Source organism: Heteronotia binoei, chromosome 5, assembly GCF_032191835.1.
Source record: "Heteronotia binoei isolate CCM8104 ecotype False Entrance Well chromosome 5, APGP_CSIRO_Hbin_v1, whole genome shotgun sequence".
NCBI classification, from domain to species: Eukaryota; Metazoa; Chordata; class Lepidosauria; order Squamata; family Gekkonidae; genus Heteronotia; species Heteronotia binoei.
In genome coordinates, this window is record NC_083227.1 from 167,023,724 (window position 1) to 167,041,817 (window position 18,094).

General features: G+C 47.9%; 1 protein-coding gene across 1 annotated transcript in view; it reads left to right on the top strand.

The window, feature by feature from the left end:
* The window catches only part of HOOK2 (hook microtubule tethering protein 2), a 35,944-nt gene that overhangs the window by 14,634 nt on the left and 3,216 nt on the right, over positions 1 to 18,094 (top strand). The window contains exons 8-21 of the mRNA XM_060240671.1: positions 1,091 to 1,115; positions 1,933 to 1,961; positions 2,550 to 2,734; positions 3,400 to 3,540; positions 6,568 to 6,769; positions 9,031 to 9,141; positions 9,317 to 9,404; positions 10,905 to 10,974; positions 11,639 to 11,776; positions 12,607 to 12,694; positions 15,922 to 15,956; positions 16,198 to 16,280; positions 17,077 to 17,180; positions 17,398 to 17,505. Coding sequence (XP_060096654.1) covers positions 1,091 to 1,115; positions 1,933 to 1,961; positions 2,550 to 2,734; positions 3,400 to 3,540; positions 6,568 to 6,769; positions 9,031 to 9,141; positions 9,317 to 9,404; positions 10,905 to 10,974; positions 11,639 to 11,776; positions 12,607 to 12,694; positions 15,922 to 15,956; positions 16,198 to 16,280; positions 17,077 to 17,180; positions 17,398 to 17,505 — 1,407 coding nt within the window. The remainder of the gene's footprint in view (positions 1 to 1,090; positions 1,116 to 1,932; positions 1,962 to 2,549; positions 2,735 to 3,399; positions 3,541 to 6,567; positions 6,770 to 9,030; positions 9,142 to 9,316; positions 9,405 to 10,904; positions 10,975 to 11,638; positions 11,777 to 12,606; positions 12,695 to 15,921; positions 15,957 to 16,197; positions 16,281 to 17,076; positions 17,181 to 17,397; positions 17,506 to 18,094) is intronic.

Below are 18,094 nucleotides of genomic sequence, written 5' to 3' on the forward strand. Positions count from 1 at the left end.
TTTCCCCTCTCATATTGCTCAGCTCCATGTGTGCAGGCTTGAGAAGGGAATGCTTGGACTAGCCCAGTTCACATTGCTTGACAATTACGCTGTGCCTCGCCTCCCCCCTTCCCCGTGCAAGTCCGCTGTGGTGAGGAGGGAGGCGTTCTCCCTGAGTGGTATGCTGTGGGCTTGCTGGCTGCATGGAGCCAACTGGGATTGCTTGCAGTATGGGGGTGTGTGAGCACTTGCCCCTCCGCCCAGTGCGTTGCTGCTCTCCCCCTCGTTGTCTTTGATGCTTAGAGGGAGAACAAAACCAGCTTGACGATTCTGGGGCCCAGGATGAATTCTTGCTCTGCCTGATGCCCCCTTTGTGCGACCCTGGTCTTGTCCACTCCCTTTCTAAATAATGGGATTACTGCTGAGCGAAAGACACGTTACTATGAGTGGTGTGGGTGGTAAGGGGTCTGCAAAGGGATAGACCGATCTCACCCCCTTAAACCCCACCTTTACTCCTCCAAGGTGCTAAAGTGCCCCTGGAGATGCCTCCCCCTTCAAGAAGGTGAGTGTCCTCCCCTTCCCCAAGCTCTTGCTTATGATAACAGAGCCGCTCACCAGCAGTGGACTGGCCCGGTGCTTGATGGGGCCAGTCTGATATCTTGCATGCGCATGCACCATGCTGACAAGTTAACAGCTGCCTGAGAGTGCCAGAGGGATGCCTGCGCAGCGCATGAGAGAGAATTTGTGGTGGGTGAAGCAGGAGGAGAGCCTGTGTGGTGTAGTAGTTAGACTAGGACTTGGGGGGGAGGCTTAGGTTCAGGTTCATCGGTGAACATAGGCCTACCTAAAGGAGCATTGGTCTGTTAGAATAGTCCTGGAGCAAACTGACACTAGCAGCCTCTCTGCTGGACTTACCAGCATCATAAGGGGTTGCTTACTCCTGGCCACCAATACCCTTCCAGAGCAGCAGAGCCACTAGGAACTGGGGGAGGGACGGCGGCTCAGTGGTAGAACATCTGCTTGGGAAGCAGAAGGTTCCAGGTTCAATCCTGGCATCTCAAAAAAGGGTCAGGCAAATAGGTGTGAAAAACCTCAGCTTGAGACGCTGGAGAGCAGGGAGGGATGGTGGCTCAGTGGTAGAACATCTGCTTGGGAAGCAGAAGGTTCCAGGTTCAATCCCTGGCATCTCCAACTAAAAAGGGTCCAGGCAAATAGGTGTGGAAAACCTCAGCTTGAGACCCTGGAGAGCCGCTGCCAGTCTGAGAAGACAATACTGACTTTGATGGACCCAGGAGGGTCTGGTTCAGTATAAGGCAGCTTCATAGGTTCATATGAACTTTCCTCTTGAGTAATCCATCCCTAGGCCATGCTTTCTCAACACTAATGTACCTCACAGGATAAAGTGGAAAGTTATGGATGCTACCCCAAACTGCTAGGAAAACCAGTGGAGTAAAAATGAGAGAAGGGAGCCGTCGCATGCTCTATAAATATAGCTGTTTGTGCAAAACCATTGGGTTATTTGAGATAAAGAAAAAGAAAAAGCAGCTGGGATCCGCCCTATTATGTTCCTAGTAAATCAGCAATGAAATAAATACAGCTGTGGACACAAATGTCCTTGTCTCGGCTCTGATCATCTTGCTTGAGGTTCAGGGATTTGTCTAATGCAGGAAAAAATGGAGGGGAGTACAGTGTAAGTGGCTTTGGGTTCCCCTGGGGAGAAAGGCAGGGAATAAATGAAGTAAAAATGTAGAAGTTAGGGACACTTCAGTTGCCATCTTTCATCTTGGTAGCAGCTCAGGATACCTGCAATAAACACAGTAGAAGCAGGACCGACCCTGCAAGGTTGGGTCTTGAGCAAGACTCTGCTGGATGAGTGGGCGGGGCGGGGGGGGGAGACAAGGCATCCTAGAGGTGTCAAAAGCCTGGAGAAACTGTGTCCTGGCTCTTGAATAGAGGCTGAGCAGGGTGATACTGACCTGCAAGCCTTGAAAAGCTTCAGCTGCCCATTTCCACATGTGGAGCCTCTATTCGAGGAACATGGCATCTTCCGCACCCTGCGTCCTCACAGTCTTGCAGCGGTCCGTTAGTGCTTTTGAAGTCCCTGCTTGGGTGTTGAAGCTTCTACCCCACAGCAGTCAACTTAACGCAGGATGAGACTAGTCTCAGTAGTGTGTGTGTGTGTCTGTGTGTGTGTGTGTTGGAGCCAGAGGCTGTTCATGGAAATTGTCTTGCACAAGCACTTGTGGCTCCTTCTCTGTTGCCAGCTGTGTGGTTTTCCTCAGTCGCTAAATCCAGGTCTGCAGCAAGTGGGGGTGGCAAGACTGGCTTCGGGCGGGAGGAGGAAGCCGCTTGAGAAAGAGCCTGATAGAAGGTGGGGGCAAGGCTTCTCTGGTGAAGGCAAAAGGGAGGGGACAATAGGCAAGGCGTGAGAAGCTCTTTTCTTTTTCTGCTTCCCTGCGAATGTGTAGGAGGAGGCTGTTGGCCTGTTAGCGCTACATGGATTCTGAGCTAGGATCTTGCCGAAGTCTCACTGGCCTCCAGGCTACGGTGCTGTGGCCCCTGCTTGCTAGGAGTGTCTTATTCTCTCCATCTGCTCAGATCTCCTCCTGGTGGAAGAGAAGAATACGCTGGTGCTGGAGAACAAGACCCTGCGGGATCAGAAAAACTCTTTGGAGTCAGATGCTGCCGGCCTCACTGGCAAGAAGTTGCTACTGCTTCAGACCCAGATAGAGCAGCTGCAAGAGGAGAACTTCAGGTGAGGCAGATGCTGTGGGGAACTAGCCCTCTTCTCCCAGACTGCCTACCAAAGACAGCCAGCGTAGTGGGCTATGCAGGCCTGTAGCCAGAAAATTTAAGGTGGGGGGGGGCACAGAATAAAATTTCCAATGGAGGGGCCCACCGCTCTGGCAGCCCCTGCTCTCCCCGCTGCTCTGGCGGCCCCCATCCCTCCGTGGCACTTCCCTCCCACCCACCTGGTGAAGCACCAGCTCCTGGGGCTCTTTCAAGGACCCCCCCCCCCGCCGATCGGTGGGAAAAGCTGCGCCAAGGCCGGCATTCCTATGCTCTCCAGACCAGCAAGCTGCTGAAAAAGCGCCCACCGCCTCCACTCCCTCCCAGGGAGGGAAGTGGGGAGGAAGCAGCGGGCACTGGCAGCTTGCTGGTCCAGAGAGCGCCCAAAGGCCAGCATAGGAGCGCCAGCCTTGGTGCAACTTTTCCCGCTGATAGGCAGGGGAAGGGCTTGAAAGAGCCCCAAGGGCCGGCGCTTCGCTGGGTGGGAGGCACTGTGGAGGGGGTGGGAGAGCGGCTGTCAGGAGGGGCGATACAGGTCGAAAGGGGTTTTGGGTGGGGAGGCCAGGCCCCTCTGTGGCTACAGGCCTGGGGCTATGTCAGATCTCTCTGAAAAGTGATGTCTTTGTCCAGGCTGGATAGTGGCAGAGATGACTTCCGAGCCCGCTGTGAAGATCTAGAGAAGGAGGTGCAAGAGTTGCAGCACCGTAATGAGGAGCTGACCAGCCTGGCCGAGGAAGCGCAAGCCCTGAAAGATGAAATGGACGTGCTGCGGTAAGCGCATCAAACTCAGTACCTGCGAACCCCGGGCCACGGCTTCGCTGTGTTGCTCTTGGGCCTCTCTGAGTCCGCCCAGCCTCGTTAACATTCAGCCATCCCTGTTGGGAATGTTGGGGGGGAGGGGCATTTGGAGTTGTAAGCCACCTTATTTATTTCAGGCACTTTTAACCCAATTTTCTCCGCAGAATGCAGACTCAAAGTGGCTTGCAGCATCAAAGGACAAGAGAAAGCCAGATTTCACAAATATATTCACAAATATCCTCTCCCAACAACAGAGTGATTTGTAAGGATGGTGAGGGGGGGACACCAGTAGCAACAGCTGTGCCTTTACTCTTTCCAGGCAGGCAGGCAAGGGACAGGGGAGAGAGAGAAATCTTATAATAAATAAACAAATAGCCTCTCCAATCCATATACGTTTAATATAGAGCCAGCCTAAGAAAGGCTGTAGAATCCCAAACAGCGAGTGGTGGTGCAACATAGGAACGAGTGCATCTCTTCTGGTAAAGTTTTAGGCACAGCGTATACTGGATGTATTAACTTTCAAGATGCCGTAGACACGGGCTTAAGTTCAGAGATGTGCACTACATATAGGTCAGGTTTTCACTCTTTGAAACTTGTATTGTGCCTAAATTACTGGTTTCAAAAAATAGCTTGGGAATTCTGTGGGAGCCGCCTCTGTAAGAGGAAATGCAGAAACATTCCAGTGGATTCAAGGAGGGTGCATGTATAGTTATTACATCCTTGATAAAATATGTTGCTTTTTTGAAGGCTGGGCATTCTGGGAAGGAAGTGTATTCTTGTGGTTGTAGTTCTGAGAGTTGAGTTTGTGTGAGCCTGTGGAACATGGCTTCTGATGTAGAATTCTGTTGTTTTTTTGCTGAGAAATATCCCCATCCCTTTTTCTTTGATAGAAGACATGTTGGCTACTTATTTGAAGGAACGGAGACTTTTCCCAGAATTGGAACCTGTTACCTGCAGTTTCTAAAACTGTAGAATTTTAGATAAGCCCCTGAGTCAGGCCCGTAGCCACGGGGCGGGGGGGGGGGGGGACGGCCCCTCCATTAAACACCCCTTCCCCCTTTAGGGCCCCCCATCCAGTGCCTCTGCTGCCACCCTGCTGCTGCCCCACCCACCCCTTCCCTTACCATTGCAACCCCCCCCCACACATCACGTTGCCCGCCGTGGCCTGTGCCTTCTCTGCCAGCCTGCCACCGCCCACCCCCAACGTGCCTCCTGCTCCTCCTTCCCCATCCCTTCCTGTGCAATCACAGCAGGGTGACTGGAAGGGATGGGGAAGGAGGGGCGGGCGGCAGTAGCGGCTGCGGCGAGCTGACAAAGGAGGCACAGACCGCCATGGCGGGTGAGCAGGCGGTGCGATGGGTGGGGGTTGCACAAGGGTGCCCAATACCCCATGGCGCCCTAGGCAGACTCGCTGCCTGGCACCCCCCGCGGCTCCGTGCTCCCCCCGCGGCTCCCTGCCGCGCCTCTTTTTCCTCCTTCTTCCGTTCCCCACCCCATGTGGATTTCCAAGCCAGAACCGACTCTAGTGCCACGTTCCTGCTATCTAAAGCACCCCTCCCCGCGGATGACTGGAGCGGCGGGTAAAACCGCACCGCGGGGCCGCTCTCACAGTCTGTCAGGACCGGAATCCTGAGAGGAGTCAGCAACAGCGAGGCTGCGCTTTTAGGACTCCGGTCCTGACAGACTGTGAGAGCGGCCCCGCGGTGCGGTTTTACCCGCCGTTCCAGCCATCCGTGGGTGGGGGTGGCGTTTTAGATAGCCGGTACGCCGTGCTAGAGCCGGTTCTGGCTTGGAAATCCACATGGGGTGGGAAACGGAGGGAGGAGGCGGCACAGGGGGCAAACTGGTGGAGTTTGCATGAAGGGCTCCTCAAGAGAAGCTGTCTGTGCAAACGGGGCCATCTGGCCCTACGCCCCCCCCCTCCCCCCCCCAGAGTTCTTATCTTGGGTGCCCTTCCACCCCAAATTTTCTTGCTACGGGCCTGCTGAGTAGCTGGTGGGAATATAGAGTAACTGAGTTCTGGCATGGATGCTAGCTAACCAATGGCCCTGAGTAGGATCCAGCACTCTGGCAGACCCAAGAATCAGAGGTCTTCCCTGTGTTTTCCCCTCTCCCCCTACATTCCTTTCTGATCCTGGAAAAGTTTATTCCTGGGATTGTGGAGGTTCTACAAAGGCTGCATTGGAAAGGAAAGCTCTCCCTTCCGCCTCCTGCCAATGGAGCTGCAGTGACAGAAGATGCAGAAAGGGCAATTGCATTCCCTATTACCACTGTAGCCTCCCAATTTACGTGGAGTGGGTAATGCGGGTAAAATGCGTGGCCGTCGATGCCTTCGGCTGCTGGATCCAACATCCTTTTTTTAAGTTGCTGTTCTCAGTTCCATTCTACAGATGGTTCTGTGACTGATTCCTGGGCCCAGACTATGTGAACAGAGTAGAAGTAAGAAATAATCTTCCTGCTAAATCTGGAATATATGCAGGGCTTAGATACAGATGAAGGGGACGCTAGTTTTTCGTCTGTGGTGATTTCAGTTTTTGGTACACTCCATCCTTGCTGCAGCAGCTTCTGGTACCCATGTTTGAGGCAAACAGAGATTTTATTTTTAATTATTTAACAGCATTCCACTTTTATTTACTTATTTATGATTTATATCCCGCCCTTCCCACCAAGGTGGCTCAGGGCGGCTTACAACAGGTAGATCGAACATAAATTTAAGTTAGGTGTTTTAGGTACTTTCAATATTTTACTGCCTGATATTGTTGATAACGTCTTTATGAATTTTGACAATGTACTGGCCGATAGGAGATCTTTTGTTCCTCTTTTATGTATCTGGTCGATGACTGTAGAAATAAATTATTATATTATCCTGTTTGAGGTTTTCTACATCCAGAAGAGTCACTGTGTTTGTTAGACAGCGTAGGGATACAGTGCGAGCTCAGGATTAGTGCTGGAAAGCTTAACACTTTCATTTGTCTGCCCCCCCTTCCCCATTTACTGTAGCCACTCGTCAGACAGGGTGGGGCGCCTGGAGGCCATGGTGGACTCGTATAAGAAGAAGCTGGAAGATCTGGGTGACCTGCGACGGCAGGTTCGGCTGCTCGAGGAGCGGAACACAGTCTACATGCAGCGCACTTGTGAGCTGGAGGAGGAGTTGCGGCGTGCCAATGCTGTGCGCACACAACTGGAGGCACATAAGAGGCAGGTGAGGTGATAACGGGCCGTGCTTAAGCTGTTGAACGCCTTCGAAATGATTGGAACACTTGACAGAGGATAGTGCCACGCTGCCTGATTTGATGGTGCTCAAAAGACACATTAGAGCAGGGGTGTGTCAAGCATGTGGCCCTCGGGACAGATTTGGCCCATGCAGGGCTGAAATCCATCCTCCAAGCAACCTTCTTCTCCTACTTCCTTTTCCAGGGCTGCTGCTGCAGCCGCACCATAGCTTGCTTTTCCCCCAGCTCCTTCATTGGCTGTTTGCTTCCTGCCTCTTGCCTTCCTCTCCTGCTTTCTCTCTCACTCAACAGACACACACACACAGCTTCTGCTTTCTTCTCAGTTTGGTGTAGTGGTTAAGCGTGCGGACTCTTATCTGGGAGAACCGGGTTTGATTCCCCACTCCTCCACTTGCACCTGCTAGCATGGCCTTGGGTCAGCCATAGCTCTCACAGAGGTTGTCCTTGAAAGGGCAGCTGCTATGAGAGCCCTCTCCAGCCCCACCCACCTCACAGGGTGTCTGTTGTGGGGGAGGAAGGTAAAGGAGATTGTAAGCCGCTCTGAGACTCTTCGGAGTGGAGGGCGGGATATAAATCCAATATCTTCTTCTTCTTCTCCTTGGCTGCTCCTCTTTTGATGTGGAAGGGAGGGGTAGGAAAGAGAGAGAGAGAGAGAGAGAGAGAACAAAGTTGGAGTTAGTCCCAGGGAAGGGTTAAGACTAAACATTTCATTCCAGGTACAAGCTTTTGTGTGCAGGCCTTCTCCTTCTTTTCTCCTGCTCCTTCTAACAGAATTTAAATTTTTTTAAAAAAACTTTTTATTTTTCAAAACTAATAATACAATAACATTGTCAATGATGGGTGGGTCATATTAACATAACCATAGGTGGGGGAACTAATTACAAAAAAAATTAATACAGATTAAAAATTATAGAGGGGAAAATTCCAAATTATTAAATTGGAATGGTACAGTTCAAATAAGAATTTTTTCCACAAAATTAGATAACCAAGAAGGGTTATTTAAACCAGAAAGGTAGGATATAAACGGCAACCGAACTGATTCGAAGTTAGTACTGTAAGAACCTGTTTCAGAGTCATGTATGTTAGATGCAATTTTAGCCATTAGACAAAAGTAATTTAGTACTTTTTCAGCCATTCAATAATAGAAGGTATGTGGGTGTTCTTCCAAGACCTTTCCAATATCACTTTTACTGCTGTACAGAGTGTTGCTATTAATTCTTTTCTAATTGAAAGGATTTCCAAAGTATCCCAGCTATTTAATAAAACAGCACAATTTACGTCGAGGAAATTATTTTGGCTTATTCTTTTAAAAAGATTGGATCTCTCTGTTCCAATCTGGATTTATTTTCTTTCTTTTTTTAAAACAAAGACCCTGATTAGGAATTAGAGCGCTTGGGTTGATCATTATATCTTGGAGAATGGAGTGATTTCAGATGCCAAATGATAATAGCACACGTTGGTAATGTGACAGGAAAACTAGCTCTCAGTTCAATCCTGGAAGATGCATTGTCTTGAGCTTCATTATCAATTGTAGTTCAGCAGTCTTTTCTTTTGTATCTCCTTTTGAGATTCCTTTGTAAGGGCACTGCTACTCTTAGGTCAGCAACTGGACGTTCTGCTTTCGAATATCAGACATCTGTTTATTCTTTGCATCCTTCTGGACAGAATTGAGACCTAGGTTTCCTGTCTCATTACCCATGCTGGTATCTCCATGCCTACTACCCCTCTGTATCTCCATGCCTACACCTAATCCCATCAAGCCTGCTATTGTCATTCACCTGCTGTTGCCATTCGACATCTGAAATTACCTTTATAAAGTTTATATGTCTGGTACCTCATGTTACATTTTATGGCATGCATGGCCTGGCTTAACAAAGTGACGCATGTCACATCTGGCCCTTGTAACGAATGAGTTTGACGCCTCTGCGTTAGAGTGTAACCCAGCCACAGCTGATTGCTCCAAAGTTTAAAAACCCCATTTGACCAGAGCTGAACTGGAAGCTGAATCTGTGCTGTGTGACTGTTCAGGTAGAACCCTCATCTGCAGTTGTCTGTTCTCAATGCCAAAGCAAGAAGTATCTGCTAGATTCAGAAGTAGATCTACGATACCTGAGAAAACTATATAGAGGGTTATTGGTGACAACAGCAGAAGAGTAGGAGCCAGAAGTGGCATAAATTACCTCAGCAAACTCCTGTTCTCTCCCCCCCCCCCCCGCCGCCCCCAATCTAGGTCCAGGAGCTCCACAGCAAACATGCAGAGGAAGCTTTGAAGGCAGAGAAGTGGCAGTTCGAGTTCAAGAACCTCAAGGAAAAGTTTGAGGCAGTGGTAAAAGAGAAAGAGGTAACATGGGATCTGGCTTTCGTGAAGGGCTGTACCCAGGGCTTAGGGTGGAATTCTGGTTGAAGAATGGGAAGACTTGGGGGAGCAGGAGTCCAGGGCCTCTGGGTTGTGTCTTTAGAGAGCAAAGTCCTACTGTGGTTTATAGACTGATGCCTCACTGCCTCACTCTCTTCAGAGGCTGACTGAAGAACGGGATGCCCTCCGAGAGGCCAACGAAGAGCTGCGATGTGCTCAGGTGCAGCAAAAATTCCTAAACCAAGCGGGTGAGTCATTTTAAGGAACAGCTTCCACAGTATGTCTGTTGGGAGAGACATAATTTGCACCTTAAGTGTTGCAAACATCTGAACAGCCGTAGCAAAGACTTATCACCCTGTATCCAAATGTGCTGTTTGATTTCTTCAGTCATGAGAAGAGAGCTCATCTGCTGTTATCAGTTGTCTGTGAGGGTATTATGTGGCATTACAACTTTGTGCACAGCGATGTGATCATGTCTCTAAAAGGCTTTGTGGTACACAGCTTGTACTAGAGCAAGTGTCAAGCATCGGTATTTCGAATAATCTAGCTACTGTTTAAATCAAAGACTCATTTTATTGATAATCCAATACTTGCTTCAAGGAACGATACCTTGGAAGTGATACGGAATGTTACACGGCATAGCATCTTAAAGGCTACTTCGAAGACAAAGTTTCAGATAACTTCAAAAGCATAACATACAGATGTGAATTGCATAGAGGGTTCAAAGCGTACTATCAACTATTCATTTGGATACTACAACATCTCCTGGTTCCCAGACATTCTTGGCTTGCTGATATGTAAGGGAACTCAGGGGAGAGGCATTTTGCTTTACAATGGAAGATTGCTTGCATATCCTGCATCCTTGAGAGTTAACAGGTAGGGGGAACTTTGAAGAGGAGTCTTTATTCAGAAAAGAGGGAAGGGAAGGGAGGGTGGAGGTACGAGCACAGAACACATACTGATTCAATAATCAGAAATATCATGCTTGACAGCAGGGGTGTCAAACTCCTGAGTTCTGGATCTGACATAAATGAGACCTTGTCAGGCCAGGCCATGTGTCTCATAAAATGTAATGCTAGGTAACGGAGATATAAACTTTATAAAGGAAACAGACAAACCCAATTAAATATTTTTTAAAACTTAAAATATGTTTAAAAGATTAGCATTCTTGCAATATTTTGTTTATTTAACAGTCTCTGATAACTGACACCTCTTGCTCTGAATTATTGCATCAAAATCTGGGGACGTCTGTACTGTAGCAAACTTGAGTATGCTATACAGGTGTTGTTCGGGTGTGTGTAAGTTGCAAGCCTACTTTTGATTTATTGACATTCATTATGGAAATCTCATGGTCAATGCTTTGAACCTAAGATCCAGGGGAAAACATGAAATAGCTGGGCATTGTGAGCTTTTGTACATGTTACTTCATGGGCTGGGCAGCCAGTGGAGAAAATAGAGGCTTTGCCCTGTAGCTTTTCTGTGATTGAGGAAGCCTGGCAAAGCAAGCTGTGATGCAGAAGGAAGGACATGACAGTGAGTTGCTCATGTGCCTGATCTGACCCTCAGTCCACACGTTTGACACCCCTGTAGTAGAGTATCACTCGTGCAACTGTTCTGAAGAAGCTTATAGGGTTGACCATTTGTTTATCTGAAGCAACCAGCAACTTCAGATTCTTGTTTTCACCTGTAGTTGCAGCCCAGCTTTCTCCCTTGTCTAATATCTTTCTCCGGGCACAATACCTTTGCAGATACCATGTTAGAAGAAATTGCTTCTCCTGTGGACAACTTGGCTGCTGAGATATTGCCAGCGGAACTCAAGTAAAATTATTATCTTTGGGTCGCTTGTCTTGTGGGGTGGGGTAGGGAGGGCAAAAGGCTGTGATGATTGCCCACATCAAGGATTACCATCTTGCATGTTTCTCTTTGTCCACTTCAATTAGCTGGGAGTAGTAAGGCCAGAATATCCAAGCTTGGAAGGGTTGTGAGGTGAAGTGATCCCACAACTTCTGGTGTTCCTGGTAAGGGGAGGAGGGAAGTCCTCTGGGTATTTTCCTCAATCTTTATAGAAAGCATCAGCCCAAAGGGTGCCTTGTACTGTTATGTGGGATTGTCCATCCCAGGTCTTTCCCTACTTATTACTATTTAGTGTTTGACTTTATCAGCATTCACTGTAGTGAAATATTTCTTATTGTTAGCCTAGGTAATACAGCGATGTATTATCTAAAGACTTCGTATCCCAACATTCATTGCTCTGCTTTAAGATGGTGGGCTCCATGACTGATGCCATGACAACCGTTGTATTCTGGAGTCTTCATAAGCTGCTGCACCCTTCAAGTGCAGTTCTGCATGCCTTCCTCTGGGGGGTGGTGGTGGAGAATGGCCTGTACCCATGGGAGGGCTTCTCTCCCCTAGCCCATTCCATCAGCTGATGCTGATTCTCACTGCCACTTATATTCTAACGTGTCATGCTGCTTGTGCTCAGGGAGACCATTGTGAGGCTACAGCATGAGAACAAGATGCTCTGTGCTCAGGAGCTGTCGTATCGAACACAGCAAGCTGAGCTGCAGGTGTTGCTGGAAGAATCAAACCGGACTAAGAACCAGCTGGAGGCTCAGCAAAGGTACCCAGTAGTCTGGAGGTCTTATACTAACTTCTGTGCCTGCTGTTGGGAGAACCAGGCTGCGGAGGCCCCATCTTTATTAATGTGTCTTGCTTAGCCCTGACAAAAACAGTGTGGGGAGAGAATTGGGACATCCTTTCTTACGTTTGAACTTAAAAATAGCAAGGAAGCCACAATGCTAAAATTGACTCCTGGTGGTGAAAATCCAGCACTCTCAACACAGAATTCTAAACCCCTTTTTATAATTGTGACTGAAGTAATAATATTTATCTCTTTCTTAAACCGGTGGGGCTGCATCTGCTGCTTGCCCATAAAGTATTTGGACTTTCAAGTACAGGGTACTTGAGTTTTAAGTACTCTCTGCTTGGTTTAATGAGAAAGTTATTACTCATGTGCGTCTCTCTAGCTTGTATTTTAACTTATACCTCCCTGTTTTCAGGATCTAATGTAATAATATGGTTCATATCTTGGCTTTTTACACAGACATTAACTTATTCTTTAGGTCATACGCACTGCTTTATGTTCCTTGCATTTTCACATCTAGATAACTAAGTATGTTCCATCTCTAGAAAGTAGGATGGAACATGATGGATTCTTTGTGGGGAAGACAGCCTATAGGTATGAGCGCTCAGTTGGCCCATGCTTTGCTAAAGTTGCAGGGTGGGGGGGAACTGTCAGGTGACTAGGACAAGTGATTACTGCTGTGCCTCTTTTCAGTACCCAACCACTAGGAATAATTTGTAATGACAACATGTCAAGGTTCATCATTGTTACTTGCAGCTGACTTTCCCCCCTTTCCCTGCTTAACTGTGCTTTTTTACCTCATGTAGACTGAGTCAGCAGCAGGTTTCAGAGCTCAAAGTTCAAGTGGAAGAGCTCCAGAGGGCCCTTCAAGAGCAAGGAAGCAAGGCAGAAGATGTGAGTCTGCTGGTGAATGGGTTCTCAAAGGCCTTCACATAAGTGGTTTGGGATGTGTCAGAGTAGGCTTCCACAGAGGCCACTGGTTCTTCTTTCCTCCTGAAGACTGAGCTTCTGATGCTGGCAGTAATAGAGGCTGGCATTCCCCCTCCCCTTGTCAAGCCCAAAGTGGAACTGTTAAATTACCTGTGTGCTGGGATGTGTGATATTTGTGCTGCACTGTTTTATGCAGGATCATATGTACTCTTTGTGTGTGAGGTAGAAAACCCTATTCCCTATTTATCCCCCCCCCCATTATCCTGGTGCTCAAAGCACAGATTCAAGCTATGGGTGTCACATGGCAGGACTGTCGTCGTATGGATGGCAAAGGTCATAGAATTTCCATGGGAAACGTCACAAGACTCGCACTCTTAGGAGGTGTGAAATACTAGATTGGACTTCCAGTTTCGGACAAGAGAGTACTACCTATTTAGAGGAAGGAGGTTTGTTACCTGTTAGAGGAGCTCGGTGGACTCTCAGGGCAGAGTGTGGTTTGTCTAGCCCTAATTAAGAGCCATATATCCTTCTCCTCCCGTGGCTTATTGAAACTCCCTGTGATCTCCTGACTGGACCCTTCCCTTCTCACTGGCTAACATCCCTCTCTTTCTTCCCCTCTGACTTGCTGGCTGATCTGTCCTGTCCAGGCCATTGTAAGTACTTGCACAGTCTAACCTACTATGCTCTAAACTTACTGCTTCTTCTCTTCTGTCAGTGTTGTGTCTTAGTGCCTCAAGGAGGGGTGGCTTTTCTAGATTCACAAGCCGAGAGTTGTTAAGGTGCCTAAGGCTGGGGGTGGCTATAAGCACAGGTCTCTCAGTGTTGAACCTGAGGCAAATCGTGGCTGTTGTTTTGAGCTGGTTATTGCTGCTCAATATCTGATGTTCTAAAACAGTGGTCTGTATGAAATTCTTTCAGTTAACTACTGTATCAGTCCTAAATCTCTAAGGTTAGTCTCATTTAATCTGTTAACTGTATTTCACTGTTTCTGAATCTGGTGTGGGAGCACAGCACATGGGACACTAGAGGGAGAGGAGCACAAACCATAATGCATCTTCTGTACTAACATACCTATAATGTGTTTCCTAAAGAGTGAGGTCTTATCCCTTTGGAGATCATGGAAAGGGAGTGAGTGGGCCATGTATTCCTGATTGCTGAGAGATCAGTTGGCTCAGCAGAGAGGGGAGGCAGTAAGAGAAGCTGGGCATGTGGGAGAAAAGTATTACAGAGGCCGCAGGAAAGAAGTGAAGATATTCTGTGAGAAAATCTGTAAGAATCCTGGACAAGAGTAATCTGATCTGATTGCATGACCCTTTATCTGTGAGCCGCTCTGAGCCTGCCTTCGGCGGGGAGGGCGGGATATAAATTCAATAAATGAAATGAAATGAAGAGTAGCAAACATGCTTTTAAAAAAAAAGCCCTGAAAAAAACAGTAAATTCTTTGTACATTTCTAGCCCTTACAATGTAAAAAGAGACTTCACAGTATGTTGGCAATGCTTGGTGAACTCTTAAGTAGCCAAAGGGAAGCTGAATAAACTTTCATGGTTAGGGCAGAATTTAGTGCCCTGTATTTGCTCCACAGCTGTGTTTGTGACTAGCCGGAGGACAAATTATAACAACTGTATGGGTGTGTGTAGATATAATACATGAAGGATATAATATATTCAGAAACTTGTACTTCCAAGCCAAAATGACTGCAGAGAGGAGGAATATGTTACGATAAAATCTTTGCAAAGAGGTTGTGACAGCAAATGACTTTGTGCACCTAGAAGGAGCCCCAGTAAATGCTGGAATATATAAGACTTGCCTTGGGTTGCCTACCCCTCCCGATACTCTGAAATCAGGCCAAGAGTTGTCTTCAAAGGATTGGAGGGCCTTCATATTTCTCTGTCACACAGGCTGCCTTCAAAGCTAGAAGTAGAAGCATAGGGCTGGAAGGAATCTCCAAGGTAGTTTGATTGAAGTCAGGATACCACAGGTCTGGGTATAGACCTGTCTTTGTCCTGGGGTTGCAGCCTCATTCCCAGTCAGTAGGATTTGGGAGAGGGGGATTTAAGAGCTGTTTCCCCCACACACACACCTGGATAGCCAGGTTAGCTTGATTTTGCCAGATCTCAGAAGCTAAGTGGGCTTGGCCCCAGTTCGTACTTGGATGGGAGACCATCAGGGCAGTCTAGCATCGCTGTGCAGCGGCAGGCAATGGCAAACCACCGTGAAAACCCAGGAGGGGTCTCCATGAGCTGATTGCAGCTTGACGGCAAAAAATTAAAAAGCTCTTTTAGTTAAGCTGAAAATTCTTCCTGTTGCTCTCTGCCTACCCAACCAAGTGAAATTACGTTTGTTCCATTTTGCTAAAATGCCTTTTTAAGTCCAGCAGCATCTGTTAATCTGGAGCTTTGAAACTTTTGATGCCTCTCATACCCAGTTAAAATAATGCCATTGGTGACCAATGTAATCTAATGTGTTTACTGGACCCAGTGAAACTATATGTTATTTCTAGGGTTGCCAAGTCCAATTTAAGAAATATCTGGGGACTTTGGGGGTGGAGCCAGGAGTATTTGGGGGTGGAGCCAGGAGACATTGGGGACGGAGCCGAGAGCAAGGGTGTGACGAGCATAATTGAACTTCAAGGGAGTTCTGGCCATCACATTTAAAGGGACTGCACAATTTTTAAATGCCTTCCTTCCATAGGAAATAATGAAGGATAGGGGCACCTTCTTTTGGGGCTCATAGAATTGGACCCCCTGGTCCAATCTTTTTGAAACTTGAGAGGTATTTTGGGGAGAGGCACTAGATGCTATACTGAAAATTTGGTGCCTCTAGCTCAAAAAACAGGCCCCCCAGAGCCCCCGATACCCGCGGATCAATTCCCCATCATTCCCTATGGGAATCGTTCATAGAGGTGCATGATGGCTCTGGGGGCGGGGCTTCCCCCGCTGGCCAGCTGGCTGGGGGAGGGGGGAAGCCTGTAAAACCAGGGGATCCCCCTCTGGGACCTGGGGATTGGGAAGCCTAGTTATTTCTGATGCTACCTGTACTGCCTGTAATACTGGCTCATTCTAAGTGGCCAAAACTACTCATAGCAGCTCACTTTGTGTGATTTACTTAAGAGATCAGTGAACAGGGCAGCTGGCTAAACTAGTAGATCAAAGGATTCTAAGCAATCAGCCTTTCTGTCTCTTTCTTTTAGTCTTCCCTGCTGCAGAAGAAGCTGGAGGAGCACCTGTAAGTGGTTCCATTCACAGTATTTGGGGGAGGGTCAGAAAAGGAGTTTCTTGAACGTAATAGTCCAGAAACTTGCTTATGTTACATCTGACATCTCCAAGAGCCTGTTTCAAAACCTGGCATGTTACTTACGCTAGGTTTGTTTTGTCGTATGTGCAGAGCAGGGGTTTTCTCCCACATCCTTCAAGTATTTTTGATCCTTTGTTCTTCAAGTCTAATTCTTGCCTCTTTTCCTGGCCAGAGAAAAATTGCATGAAGCCCATGCAGAGCTACAGAAGAAAAAAGAATGTCTGGACGAACTGGAGCCCAAAGTGGATAGCACTAGTAAGTGCATGAGTGCCGGAGCCCTGAATACAAAGCTTAACACCCAGCTCTGAAGCCAGGCCCCTCCTCCATTTGCTTTAAGTGTAATAAGGGGAAATTCTAGCCTTGATTACGTAGAAACAGTAATTCTCCCAAGGTTTAGAGTAGGATGTGAGCCCCTTTCTTTTTCTTGCTAGGGAGGGACGGTGGCTCAGTGGTAGAGCATCTGCTTGGGAAGTGGAAGGTCCCAGGTTCAATCCCCGGCATCTCCAAAAAAAGGGTCCAGGCAAATAGGTGTGAAAAACCTCAGCTTGAGACCCTGGAGAGCCGCTGCCAGTCTGAGAAGACAATACTGACTTTGATGGACTGAGGGTCTGATTCAGTATAAGGCAGCTTCATATGTAGGAGGGACGGTGGCTCAGTGGTAGAGCATCTGCTTGGGAAGCAGAAGGTCCCAGGTTCAATCCCTGGCATCTCCAAAAAAGGGTCCAGGCAAATAGGTGTGAAAAACCTCAGCTTGACACCCTTGAGAGCAGGGGAGGGATGGTGGCTCAGTGGTAGAGCATCTGCTTGGGAAGCAGAAGGTCCCAGGTTCAATCCCCGGCATCTCCAACTAAAAAGGGTCCAGGCAAATAGGTGTGGAAAACCTCAGCTTGAGACCCTGGAGAGCCGCTGCCAGTCTGAGAAGACAGTACTGACTTTGATGGACCAAGTGTCTGATTCAGTATAAGGCAGCTTCATATGTTCATATGTTCTTCCCTCTGTCTCTCCCCCTCCCCGGATTCTGGGTGCCTCTGATGTCCCTGCCTCTTGACAGCTGCTAAGAAGATTGATGAACTACAGCAGTCTTTGAAAAAGAAAGATGAAGACATGAGAGCCATGGAGGAGCGATACAAACGCTATATGGACAAGGCTTGTACTGTAAGTTAAGTCCTCCTCTTCTGCGCATCACAGTGTGTGTGCATGTATGCATTTACGGGTGAAGTCTTGCACAATATGTCAGTAGCTCACATGTGTGGCCTTGCAGTCACTGTAACTCCATTAGTACCATTGTTTTTGGTCCTTCTTTGGTGACTAAACATTTTCTGATCTTACAGAAAGCCTTGTTAACCTGGAGGCTGTCTGAATTCTTCCACAGGTCATCAAGAAACTGGATCCCAAGCAGCAGCCTCATGTCATTCCCCTTGAGATCCAGGCTCTCAAAAGCCAGCTGCAGGAAAAAGATAAGAAGATAAACCATTTGGAGGCAAGTGCTTCTTCCTTCTGCTGTTAGGGAGAGGTTACTGCCTTCCTTCTTCCCCACCAGGGTGGGAGAGGCTCTCTTTGGATTAACTGTGACACTGGTCTGTAAATGAAGGGGCTGGAGTGCCTCACACAACAGGGAGGTTTTGGGAATTATGGTAATTAGAGTGAGTTACTTGTGTTTGTGGCTGACACAGCGTTTGAATCTTTGGGGTTTTGGTGCCAATTCAGGCCACTAGGGGGAGCAGTGGAAAGGGATGGTGGATGGCAAGAGTCGTCTCTCACATCTATAAATACGCTGATCGTGATCCGTTTTTACAAACAAAACAAAACAAAACGAAGTTAGAGCAAAATGAGTTTCTTCATCCTGGAAAGGGGCAGGGAATGACTGGCTTTGTATCGGGTGAGGGGGATGCTCTCTGCCTCTGGTGGAGCTGAATCCCATTTCCCTGCAGCATTTACAAAATGGAGTGAACACCCTGACTGCGATGATGGGTTACCAAAACCACAAAGGATGTGTGCGCTCGGGGTCTGGCCTTCATAAGGGGTGGTGGGTGGTGGGGAGGAGGTGTTCCCTTTTTGCATTATTAAAT